This window comes from Aquarana catesbeiana, linkage group LG04 (assembly GCF_042186555.1).
Source record: "Aquarana catesbeiana isolate 2022-GZ linkage group LG04, ASM4218655v1, whole genome shotgun sequence".
Classification (NCBI taxonomy): domain Eukaryota; kingdom Metazoa; phylum Chordata; class Amphibia; order Anura; family Ranidae; genus Aquarana; species Aquarana catesbeiana.
The window spans coordinates 93,868,745-93,880,971 of record NC_133327.1 but is presented as its reverse complement, the minus strand read 5'-3'; the positions used below and the strand labels follow the sequence as shown (position 1 = coordinate 93,880,971).

Sequence of the window (12,227 nt, the reverse complement as noted above, 5' to 3'; positions counted from 1 at the left end):
TTTACGGAGGAAATGGCGGCATCAATAGCCGGTATTCCCCACATTTTAATAAACTTTTCTTCCATCGGATAAAGTGTTGAAAACTTTTTCGGCGGAAAAAAACGTTTGTCTGGGTGATCCCACTCAGAATAAATGAGCTTTTCAAGTAAAGTATGAACAGGAAAAGCCTGTGCTGCTTGGAAAGGTTTCAGTGACCCCAAAGCAGAAGAGGATTCTTTAGCAGTTTCAGGTAGGGGCAACTTAAATGTGGAGCGGACCAATCCAGTGAGGATCTGCACTAAGACTTTCTCCTCTTGGGAAGTCGCAGAGGGTCCCTCTCCACCTGATTCCTCCAAACAGGAATCATCCGTCCCATCCTGATCCTCTGAAAGGGATTCGTCTCCTTTATCCCGGAGCTCCGGGTCAGGGTCTTGGGGAACAGAGGAAAGCCTAGTGCGTTTTCTTTTACTGAGTGAAGACGTAATCACGGCCATTAATCTTTCCTCTAGACTATTAACGGTTGAGGAAAAAACCTCTTGTGTAAGATATACAGGGGCTGAAGTGCCAGAAGCAGGTGTAGCCCCTGACCCCGATGGCTCTCCCTGGCTAGCCGTCCCTGGCCCATCAGTGGGGGAGGATGCTGCTGACAGGGGGCCCTCAGAACCTGAACGAGATCCCCTAGTGTCTCCGGTTCCTGGGGTGCTTGAACCTCTTCTACCCATAGTGCAAAGCAACAAGGTGTGAGGTATACAAATGAACACTGACTGCTGAGCGATGTAGTCTGGCTAAAAGCCTTGCTACCCAATGCCCAGTCCGGTGTTACTTCAGTAAATGCTGCCTAGGAGAATGCCTGTGTCCCACCTTACATGCATACATGAAAAAACCGTCAGAGACTGGGGCCCCCTATGAATAGGGGGATCCTACAGTTCTGGGACCGTAAAGCACCCCGCCAGAAATTAGGAAGTTTAAAGCCATTTTCTGATCTGCGGGGTCCAGCTCTCTAAAAAGAGAAGCGTTACGGGTAAAACCTCATTTCTTCAGACACGAGGCCCGGGTACCATCCAATTCGGCCTAGAAAGGACACTTTGAATAGATCCGGTCTGCCTGGCTTGCCCCAGTATAGGATATAGGATATTCCCTTTGGAGCTCAGCACAGGACATCTTTACACGTCCATCACCTAAGACACTGGCGTAAAAACTGAGGTATCCCTGCAAGGGGGAGGGATTATATAGGGGGTTGAACTTCCTGATAGGGTGTGCCAGTGTCCAATCACCAGTGATACCTATATAACCCATCAGTAATTACTGTGGCTCTGTGTCCCGTGATGTTCGAGAAAGAAAATACATTTAAAAAGTCAGCAGCTACAAATACTGCAGTTGCTGAATTTTAATAATCAGACACTTACCTGTCCACAGTCCAGCGATGCAGGGGAGCGAAGCCCCGATCATCTCCCACTCATCTCAGTGGGGCCATCATCGTAAGTGTGGGCGCCCGGCTGTGGCTTCACAGCTGGGCACCCACTGTGCATGCGCGAGCCACGCTTCGTGACTGGCCGGGCAACATCTGGGACCTGTGACGTGTCCCAGATGATTTCCGAGAGGGAGGGGGAGAGGTGATCTCCCTTCCGGTGCCGTGGTGCACCAGGAGGAAGTGGGAGATGGGGACCCCCCGAAAAAAAAATTACATGTCAGGGGGTCACCTCCCTTAAAGCGGAAGTTCCATTTTTGGGTGGAACTCTGCTTTAATAAAAATTGGAAAGAAAAAGAATTACCTATATCCATGAATGAGTATTTCTGGAACACTTGGAACCAGGATTAAAGCATAAAATATTAATAAGGATCTGTACTGTGGAAGCTTTGCCAAGCAGAAGACAAAGGTCTAATCACTAGTAAGGACTAAAGGCTCCCTGCAGTTGATCTTTTCCCCATTATCAACTGACAATGCCTTGTTCTACATTGTGCCTCTGTGTGGAGGTGGCCATCTTGGTAGAGAAGCTGGTTTTTGCTTCCATACGTCAGTACTGACTTCCTTGTGGTTGGCTGATGCCTGGTAGGAAATAATTAAAAAGCAGCAGCAAAGGTGGAGGAAGCAAGGATATGCAGACTGCATAAAGCAGAAGCAGGGAGGAACCTTGCACTGCAGGTCCTCAGGTACAGCTTCCTCTTCAGCAAGGAGAACAGTGAGCAACACAGTAGTGACATCACCATACAGAATATAACTTCAAAGCTAGTGAGACTTGCAGTCAGAGGCTGCAGTGCCTTAAATGATCTCACACTGCAGATATCCAACTATGCTTTAGGCCCAAGCCATTTCAGGAAGCGCACTGCTGTTTTTTAATTAAGAATTCAAGACACAAGGTATATTTTTCCAGGGTATTGCTTAGGAACAGTTCAAATTTCACATTTTCTTATAAAACAGGTCCACTTTAAAAAAAAAAAAAAAAAAAAAAAAGTCCAAGCCTTAACGTGGAGCTTTAGCCAAAACTGTATGTTTTTAGAGTAGGGAAGAAGCTCAGTGAGGGTTTTTTTGCTTTCTGTGTCCCTTTGGGAACATCTACTCCTGTTATAATGAGCAGAAACAAATGAATAGTAGAGGTGCGCATCTTCACTGGTCTCACAATTCGATTATAACTATCTGGTCAACGATTGAACGACTGAACCTGTGAGTGAAATATAATTTCAAACACACACTGAGACATGAGATATGAAGCTGCATATTTTAAAACACACATTCCCAGCGCTGGGCGTTGGAGGATGCCAACGCTGCGCTAAGCCCCGCCCCCATCGCTACGGCCCTTCCTCTCTCCTTTCAAAAGAAAGCTTTTCCCGCGCGAGCGCGGGCTCCAATCTTGTGAGATCAACAGAGAGAGATGGCGGGGGGGGGGGGCCTGGAAGACGCCGAGCGGCTTGCCATTCGCACTTCTTTTTTTTTTTTGAAGCGCTCCTTCCCTGAAGAAAAAACAGCACAGGGGGGCATCTGGTGGGGAGACAAAACCCCCTCAGACTTACCAGAGGTCTGCTGCCTGCCGGAGGAAGAGAAAACTGCTGTTTCCTGGACACATCGTGGGCCCTCTGAGAAGCATGAGACGTAAGTGCTCTATACAGCCCCCAGTGGTGACACATAGGCATGACAACATTTACTAATTAAAGGAGACATTCATAAGAAAATTTTGAAAATTTCTTAGAAAAACTCCACACCTTTCCCGGCGCAGGGTTTTCTGTGGTAAATCAACAGACCCAATCTTCACCCTTCACGTTAAACCTTCATGAACTGGGGATCCTCGAGGAAACCCTCAATCCTGGACCTGTAATAGCACCACCGCCAGTAAAAATTTATGGCCTTAATACCAAAAATGTACTGGATCCCGGCGTCCAGCTCTCTAAAAAGAGAAGCGTTACAGGCAAGACCTCGTTTCTTCGGATACAAGGCCCGGGTACCATTCAATTCGGCCAAAAAGACACTTTGAATGGATCCAGCTGCATGGCTAGCCCCAGCTCTAGTGGAGCTCAGCACAGCACATCTTTACTTGTGACCAACACCTTGGACACTGGCGAAAAAAAATGAGGTACTCCCATCAGTGGGAGGGGTTATATAGGGAGTGCACTTTTTAATTTAGGGCGTGCCAGTGTCCATCACCTGAAGGTGGCCTATTACCCACATAGTAACTACTATGGCTATGTGTCCCGTGATGTACGATAAGAAATATGCAGCTTCATATCTCATGTCTCAGTGTGTGTACAATACATGCCGCTCATGTGACTGCCCGGCCTGCCTCTCTCCTCTTTCATGTCTCTCCTGACGCCAACGGGGAATTCTCAGCCCCGCCCGCCTCTCTTCTGATCTGACAGCTACAGTCAGCGGGCGGGGCTGAGAATTCTCCGCTGATGTCAGGAGAGACATGAGAGGAGAGAGGCGGGCCAGGCAGTCACATGAGCAGCATGTATTGTACACACACTGAGAAATGACTGAGGTATGAAGCTGCATATTTTTTAAAAAGCACATACAGTGGGGCACTTAGTTGATTGTAACACGGGATTTATTAAAACACAGTAATTTTTAACAACTATACACTCGAAGCGCTCTCCCGGGATGGGCGGGGCAAGTCGGGATGACGTCACCCAGCAAACGATTTTTCCGGTTGTATGCATCGATGCCGCATCGGGGACACCCGAATCGCGATGCATTGATCCAGCGAGTAATTTCAGCACCCCTAATGAACAGTAAGGTTTTTTTTTTTTTTTAAATATGATCGCACATTGGCAGGATCATTTACACTTAACTGATCTCTTCCACATGTTTTTCTGAACTCTCAATGAGATTTTATAAGCAGACCAGTTCAATAGGTGGTATATGCTCAGATCTAAGATTAAAATTTGTGTGAATAATGGCATCTAAATATAAACTTTTACTTGTTTAACCTACTCCGTATCCTCTGTAACACTGCTTAAGGCGCAGTCCAGAAGCCCCACTCGTGTTCTTGTCCTTGGGTCCCAGCATTCCACCTTACCCTAGAGGGGAATAACCAAAAAAAAAAAAAAAGGAGTATTATTTTAGGAAATACATGACAGCGATGCAATTTGTAATTCCAATTGTTGTGGAAATGATTAAACTTATTAAAGTGGATGTTCGGGTAAATTCTAACTAAGGCTAAACCTAGTCCCACCCCCATTCTAAGACTAATTCTATCTAACCCTGTAAAGAAAAGATGTGTATACTTACCTATTCTGTAGCTGCTCCGGTCACATGATCTCTCCAGAAGCAGCTTCAATGTAGAGGAGGGACAGTGACAACGGCTACCCCATAGTTAGCCTATAGGTGATGTCATCTCCCAGGCATTTGCAGCCGCTGTCAGCAATCCCTCCTCTACACTGAAGTTGCCGCTGGAGAGATCATGTGACCAGACCGGCTTCATAACAGGTAAGTATATACATCTTTTCTTTACAGGGTTAGATAGAATAGTCTTAGAATGGGGGTGGGAGTAGGTTTAGCCTTAGAATTTGCCTAAGCTTCCACCTCAACACCACTCTACATACTGTATACACAAATTAAAGCAGACCTTCCATGATCCCTGTCCAGTCTGCTTTATTACTAGTCTCCTACCCACTCAAACTAAATTAGCTTAAAAAAGAAATAAATAAAATGAAGATGTGAAAAAAAAACCTTACTTTGGATTTAGCTTTCAAAGCCTCCAGGAGGCAAAGAATGATGTCACTGCACTTCATTGCTGCCTCCTGGGTGCTTAATGCCATTCCTACAACGGCCTGTGGTGCATTCTTATGGTACTGAGGGCCCAGCTTTCCTAGGATTGAGCAGGAAGGAGCAGTCATGTCCACTGTGCTACTTAAAAGATGGGACTAAGGTAAGTTTTTTTACTTTTTTTTTTAATCAAATCTTAACTTTTAAAGTGGTTGTAAAGCTTCATGTTTTTTTAAATAAAAATAACAAACATGCCTGTTTTGCACAGAACAGCCCTGATACTCTTCTTCTGGGGTCCTCCATCGGTGCTCCAGGCCGCTCCTCATTGGGTGCCCCCAAGAAAAAATGCTTTCCCTGGGGTCACCCTTCCGTGCTCGCTCCTAAGCCCCGCTGCTGTGTCCATTTACACAGACAGCGGGACTTGGCCCTGCACCCACATCACTGGATTTGATTGACAGGAGCGGGAGCAATCACTAATTATTACAAATATTACTCATTAGTAATAAAGGTGAACCTTACATTTTTCATGGAAGGTCCTATTTGATAAATTGGGCTGGACATCAATCCTTGAAATTTTATGGGAACATCTTGGGAACGTAGACTAAATGTCCTACGACTATAGAACAATCAAGATTAGGATGATTGTTTATATTTTTAATTAGAATGAAGGGTTAGGTCTGGTGCCAGTGTATTTTTAATTGTGGTTTGCGTCCCCATTGGGTGATTTTCTCTCACTTTCAGTCCTGGTGATACCTAAGGCATGGATGTGAGTGCAACTCTTTTCTCCTCTCTGAAACGTATTCTTCCTTGATAATGAGAAATGCACCAGTGGCTGCCAACAATCGGTCTGTGTAAACAATATCATCTGACCCTTTACTATAAAAAGGAAAATAAAAAGCGGCTACGGTTCCACTTAAAACTGTCTGCTCTCCTATGTAGGCGACTAGCCCGGAATAAAATTATGGCAATACACAATATCCTAGTGATCTTTATTGCTGTATATGCAGTATATAATAATTAACACAACATACAGTGGAACCTCGGACTGCGAGTAACGCGGTTAACAAGCATTTCGCAATATGAGCACTGCATTTTTAAAAATTGTAACTCGGTTTGCGAGTGTTGTCTCGCAAAACTAGCACGATTCAGGCCAAAGTGGTGTGCAGTACCGCTTTTGGCCTGAGGTGGGGGGGGGGCTCCGGGGCCGAGCAGAACCGAACGTCGCCGATCGGCCATTCGGAAATGCATGGAAAGGCCCGAGTACAGCACGGTTGACCTCGGCAAATCTCGGGTAGGAAGTCTTTCCGAGGTTTGCCGAGGTCAGCCGAAGTGTCCTCGGGCCTTTTCGGTCGTTTCCGGGGCTCTCCGGCGCCCCCCCGCCTCTGGCCGCATGCGGTATTGCATCCCATTGAAGTCAATGCGGAACAAATTATTTTCGATTCCATTGACTTCAATCTCGCTTTGATATGCAAGTACTTTGGCTTACGAGCATTCTCCTGGAATGGATTCTGCTCGTAATCCGAGGTTCCACTGTACTTTAAAAAAAAAAAAATGACATGTATTGGTTAAAAATGGAACTTTAGTCAGAAAATTAGTCCATTAGATCACTTCAGGCTGGCCTCTTTTGCAGGTATAACTATGTAATACATTAAAAATAAGTGTCTATGCTGTTTAAAATCCAGTAATGGGATCGGGTCTCACCCTTCTCTGCTCGGCCTCAGTTGCTCTCCATTTTTAAGCACTGTGACAAATTTGTAGAGGCCGATTTAATGACAGCCTAAAGATTTACTGCTGCTCAGGAGCTCTGAGTTTCAGGAAAATGGCAGCCTCCAGCAAGAAGAAACAGAAGCAATGCTGGAGGCAATTTACAGCACACGCTAATTTTGGTAGCATCATTATTAATGTAGAATTTATGTTCCTTGCTAATGAACATTATTTTTTATCAAGTTGTTATGGGTAAAGTTCTGCTTTAAATAATTTCCATCAATAATCAGACCATTGGGGACAGACCATAAGCTTCATTATCTAATGCAGGTGTCTGGATACAGGCTCTGTGTTATACAACCAGGTAATACAACCATAAATGTAAAAAAATGTTTTTACCTCTGTTGTGCCAGCAGCAAATAAATGGTGTGCAGAATTGATGTCGCAGACATTGATCTGTCTGAAAGAGAAGAAATGTTCAAGGTATAGGTTTGTAAACACCTAACAGTTTAACCCATAAAGAAAATAAAGAACATACTGAACAGAAACAGGCCTGATCCCATGAAGTGTAAGGTGCTGTAATCTAGTGTAAGTACTGTACTTCTATTGTATCTGCCACTCTAGCACCATCTAGTGGTTCAAACACAACACTGATAACTTGACGTTCAGAGGACATTACTTACGAGCCATCAGTCTGGAGGGAATTCAGAAATCGTCCCTGTTCTAAGTTTAGCCGGAAGACCTCAGAGCTAGGGAAAAAAACAAAAAAAGAAGATTTAAAAAAAAAAAACATAACTTCACCAAATATGTAAGCGTGAAACAAAACTGGTCTTTAAATACATTTCTACAATTTGGTTTTGTCACTCTTTTTTAAAAAGAGTACATCATACGTGGCATTTGCCACGTATGATGTGCCTAATACATCAATAAAACTTCACCAATAATGAACAATTCTTAGGCCTGTAGTGAGTAGGATTCAATGGACAAGATCAGCTGTATTTAACTTATTATATTTTTATATAAATGTAGAAAATGTTTTCCACTGGAGTGTTATCTAAGGACTATGGCACACTACTGATCTTGTTGCTGGTGACAGCTTGCCAATAACAGGATCGCTATACAGGGCAGAGAGCTATTCACCACGCATCATTCCCTCACTGCAGGATGAGGGAGGACGCAGGTGGGTGACATTCTGCAGAGTTCCCATCAGCCGGAGAATGACGCATGGAAACAGGTATCTTCTCTGTACTTCCTGGTGATGACTAGTTGTCACCAGTGACCGTATCACCAGCGTGCCCTAGGCCTTAGTCAAGAAATAGATGAGTAATAAGGTTGAACTGCCCGAAGCAGCTCTATAAATTTGCAGCTTTCATATGTCCCATTACAAGTCTTCATATTAGTCTCCATATATGTCCTGCACAGCAGCACCCATAGAAAAATAAGGAGAGGGAGACCTAGGAGCCAATCAAACTCTGCTGCAATGCGCATGTGTTAACAATAAACATTCTCATAGGAGAAAAATAGCAAAGTGAACACGCCGATGGGCTCATGCTTGGTGTTTTTTTGTTTTGTTTTTTTTGACCAAGCTGTGCTGCTGCAGCAGAGGAGGACAAGGCTGTCGTATGATGGCTGGATCACAAAACTGCTGCACAGAATTCAATTATTTTTTTTGCCAGTTTAACCACTTCAATACCAGGCACCTAGACACCTTCCTGCCCAAGCCAATTTTCAGCTTTCAGCGCTGTCGCAATTTGAATGACAATTGCGCAGTCATGCCACACTGTACCCAAACTAATTTTTTATCATTTAGTTCCCACAAATAGAGCTTTCTTTTGGTGGTATTTGAACACCTCTGCAATTTTTATTTTTTGCGCAACAAATAAAAAAATACCGAAAATTTTGAAAAAAAAAAAACAAGTTTTTCTTTGTTTCTGTTAAAATTTTTTGTAAATAAGTATGTTTTCTTCTTCAATAATGGGCACTGATATGGCTGCACTGACGGGCACTGATAGGTGGCTCTGATGGGCACTGATGGGTACTTATGGGTGGCAATGATGGGCACTGATAGGTGGGCACTGATGACACTGATGGGTGGCATTGCTGGGCATTACTGATGTCACTTGTTACATAATGGTGCCAGTCAGTACCCATTTGTGGGCACTGATTGGGCATTCATTTGCATATGTGGATGGCCATGGGGTACATACCTGGCTATCCACATGTTGCCCCCTTCCCTGGTGGTCCTGGCGGCTTCCCTGGTGGTCTAGTGTGGGCATCCGGGGGCGGCTGCGCTGATAAACAATCAGCGCAGACCCCAGTCAGGAGAGCCGCCGATCGGCTCTCTTCTACTCGCGTCTGAATCAGACTGACACACCGCACCACCAATTGCCGCGATGCACGCCCCCAGGGTCGCGCGGCGACTGTTATCCTGAAGGACGTCATATGACGCCCAGTCAGGATAAATGAAACACCGCTCGGCCGTCATTTTGCTATAGGCCGGGCGGGAAGTGGTTAACCACTTCAATATCAGGCACTTTTACCCCCTTCCTGCCCAGGCCAATTTTTAGCACTGTCGCACTTTGACAATTGCACAGTCATGCAACACTGTACCCAAACTAAATTTTTATCATTTTTTTCATCCAACGATAGCTTTCTTTAGATGGCATTTATTCACCACTGGGTTTTTTTCTTTTTGCTAGATAAAATTTTGAAAAAAAACAAAAAACACCCATCTTTCTTAATTTCGGTTATTAAATTTTGCAAATAAATAATTGTTCTTTAAAAAATGTAAGCCAAGATGTATTCTGCTACATTTCTTTGGAGAAAATAACCCAAATCAGTGTTTATTATTTAGTCTGTAGGAGAGTTCTATATCCACAAACTATGGTATATATCTGAAAAACTGATCAATCCTGATGTACTCACTACATTTCTTGAGGCCCAAAAATGCCAGGACAATACAAATAACCCCCAAATGACCCCTTTTTGGAAAGTAGACAGTCCAAGGTATTTAGTAAGAGGCATAGCAAGTTTTTTGAAGTAGTAATTTTTTTTGTGTTCATTTTTTGGAAATCGAAGAAATGAAAAGAAAAAAAAATTTTTTTTTTTTTTTTTTTTTTTTTTTTTTTATAGTGTCACCAGTGCAGTACAGTGTTATTTTATAACTGGTGGATAAATTATACCACCATAATAAAACTTGGATTGTTGCCAACATCCCTAGTTAGAACAAGAGAAAAGGGGTACCCCCGGTACATTGGGACTTTATTAGCAAACTCAAAGTATTACATCAAAACATGATAAAAATAATGTTTTATTCATTACACAGATAAAAAAAACATCTGTGCATACATCACCATTGGATTAACATGACAGAACACAATAAAAATGACTCATGTAGGGTTAAATATTAATGTGACAGTCCCTTTTCATTAGGTCCGACGCGTTTCAGGAACAGACTTGAATCCTTTCTTCGGGGACATTTACATAGGTCATAAATTTAAAGCACTCAATAAGTCACCCCGCAGTAGGCTCACGCAGATAAAAACAGCCAAGAATGTGTCTGCACCAGTTCAAATGATCTCCCACATGTGGGTCCCCCAGACGGGGGGCACTGAGGCCTTAGATGCTCCACACAAGGATCCCAGATGTGGCCCCAAATCGCAGCCAACAGATGGTGAGGTATAGAGAGGGGGAGGGGAAGTCAAGGTTGCTGAGGATTAAGGCAGTAATCAAAGGTGATCTCTGGCTGTGGATTACACAAAGCTGGAGCAGACATCTTCAGCAACCTTGACTTCCCCTCCCCCTCGTCACATGTGGGGGATCATTCGCACTCTGGTGCAGACATATTCTTGGCTGTTTTTATCTGCGGTGAGCCGCGGGCTGACTTATTGAGTACTTTACATTTATGACCTTCCCTATGTAAATTCCCCCGAAGAAAGGATTCAAGTCTGTTCCTGAAACGCATCGGAAATAATGAGAAGAGACTGTCACATCAATATTTAACCCTACATGAGTTATTTTTTATCATGTTCTGTCATGTTAATCCAATGGTGATGTATATATATATATATATATATATATATATATATATATATATATATATATATATATATATAAAATTATTACATTTTTTTTCTCCTTTTACAATTTTTACCATTGTGACATTGTACTACTCTGGGGAAGTGATCAGGTTTTTTTCAAAAAAACATTATGGCTTGCTTATAGCAGTGAATTACATCGCTATAAGCAAGCATTTTATTAAATGAAACCAATTTATTCAGGTTTTGTTGTGGTTAGTGGTGATTGGCCAGAGCTAATCACATGGTACAGATGGGCTGTGATTGGCCCTGTCTGTACCATGTGATCACATTGAACATTCACAGCTAGCAACACAAATGTATACGATGGATGGCATGAAAAGAAGCCATCTATTGTTTACAACTATCATGTGATCTGCTGTGATTGGTCACATGGTACACTGATCAGTCATCGGCTGTATCCACCAGTGACAGATCATATGACGTCCATTCAGAAGGAGGAGTGTCCCACCCGAAAATGTACAGACATGATCAATATATCATTTGTTTAAATCAGTTTCCCCTTGTACCTAAGAGACTAATCTAATCACAAACACCAACATAGTACTATTTCTGTTCACAGCCGCCTTTAAAGCGAAGTTCCGCTTAAAACACAAAAATTAAAAGTCAGCAGCTACAAATACTGCAGCTGCTAGCCTTTAATAATCGGACACTTACCTGTCCCAGGGTACAGCGATGCGGGGTATCGAAGCCCCGCTCGTCCCCCCCTCCGCTTGGCGGCGCCGGCATTGTAACTGCGGGCGCCCGGCTGTGGCTTTACAGCCGGGCACCCACTGTGCATGCGCGAGCTGCGCGCGGTGACTGGCCTCGCAATCATCAGGGACTTGTAAAGTGTCCCAGATGATTGCCTAGATCAGTGGTCATCAACCCTGTCCTCAGGCCCCACCAACAGGCCAGGTTTGCAAGATAACTGAAAAACATCACAGGTGATATGATTTGCAGCTCAGTGATTACAGTATTCTAGTCTGCATCTCCCCAAGGTAATACATAAAACCTGGCCTGTTAGTGGGCCCTGAGGACAGGGTTGATGACCACTGACCTAGAGGGAGGGGGCAGAGCTGATCTCCCTTCCTGCGCTGAGGGAAGTGACATCAGGAGCCCAGGCACTGAAGGAGGCAGATTACGAGGGACTCCCTAGCAACAGGCATTAAGAGGTGAGTAAAAAAAAAAAAAATTCTCCAAATGTTTTTTTTTTTTATGCAGAGTAAGATTTTTTTTTTTTTTTTTTGAGGTGGAACTCCACTTTAAGT

The 12,227-nt window shown here is 43.7% G+C and overlaps 1 protein-coding gene across 1 annotated transcript in view; it reads right to left on the bottom strand.

Annotated features, from left to right (window-relative positions):
* Positions 1-12,227, bottom strand: part of NOL10 (nucleolar protein 10) — a 140,956-nt gene that overhangs the window by 112,200 nt on the left and 16,529 nt on the right. Inside the window, 3 exon segments of the mRNA XM_073625385.1 lie at positions 4,403-4,488; positions 7,280-7,340; positions 7,564-7,629. Coding sequence (XP_073481486.1) covers positions 4,403-4,488; positions 7,280-7,340; positions 7,564-7,629 — 213 coding nt within the window.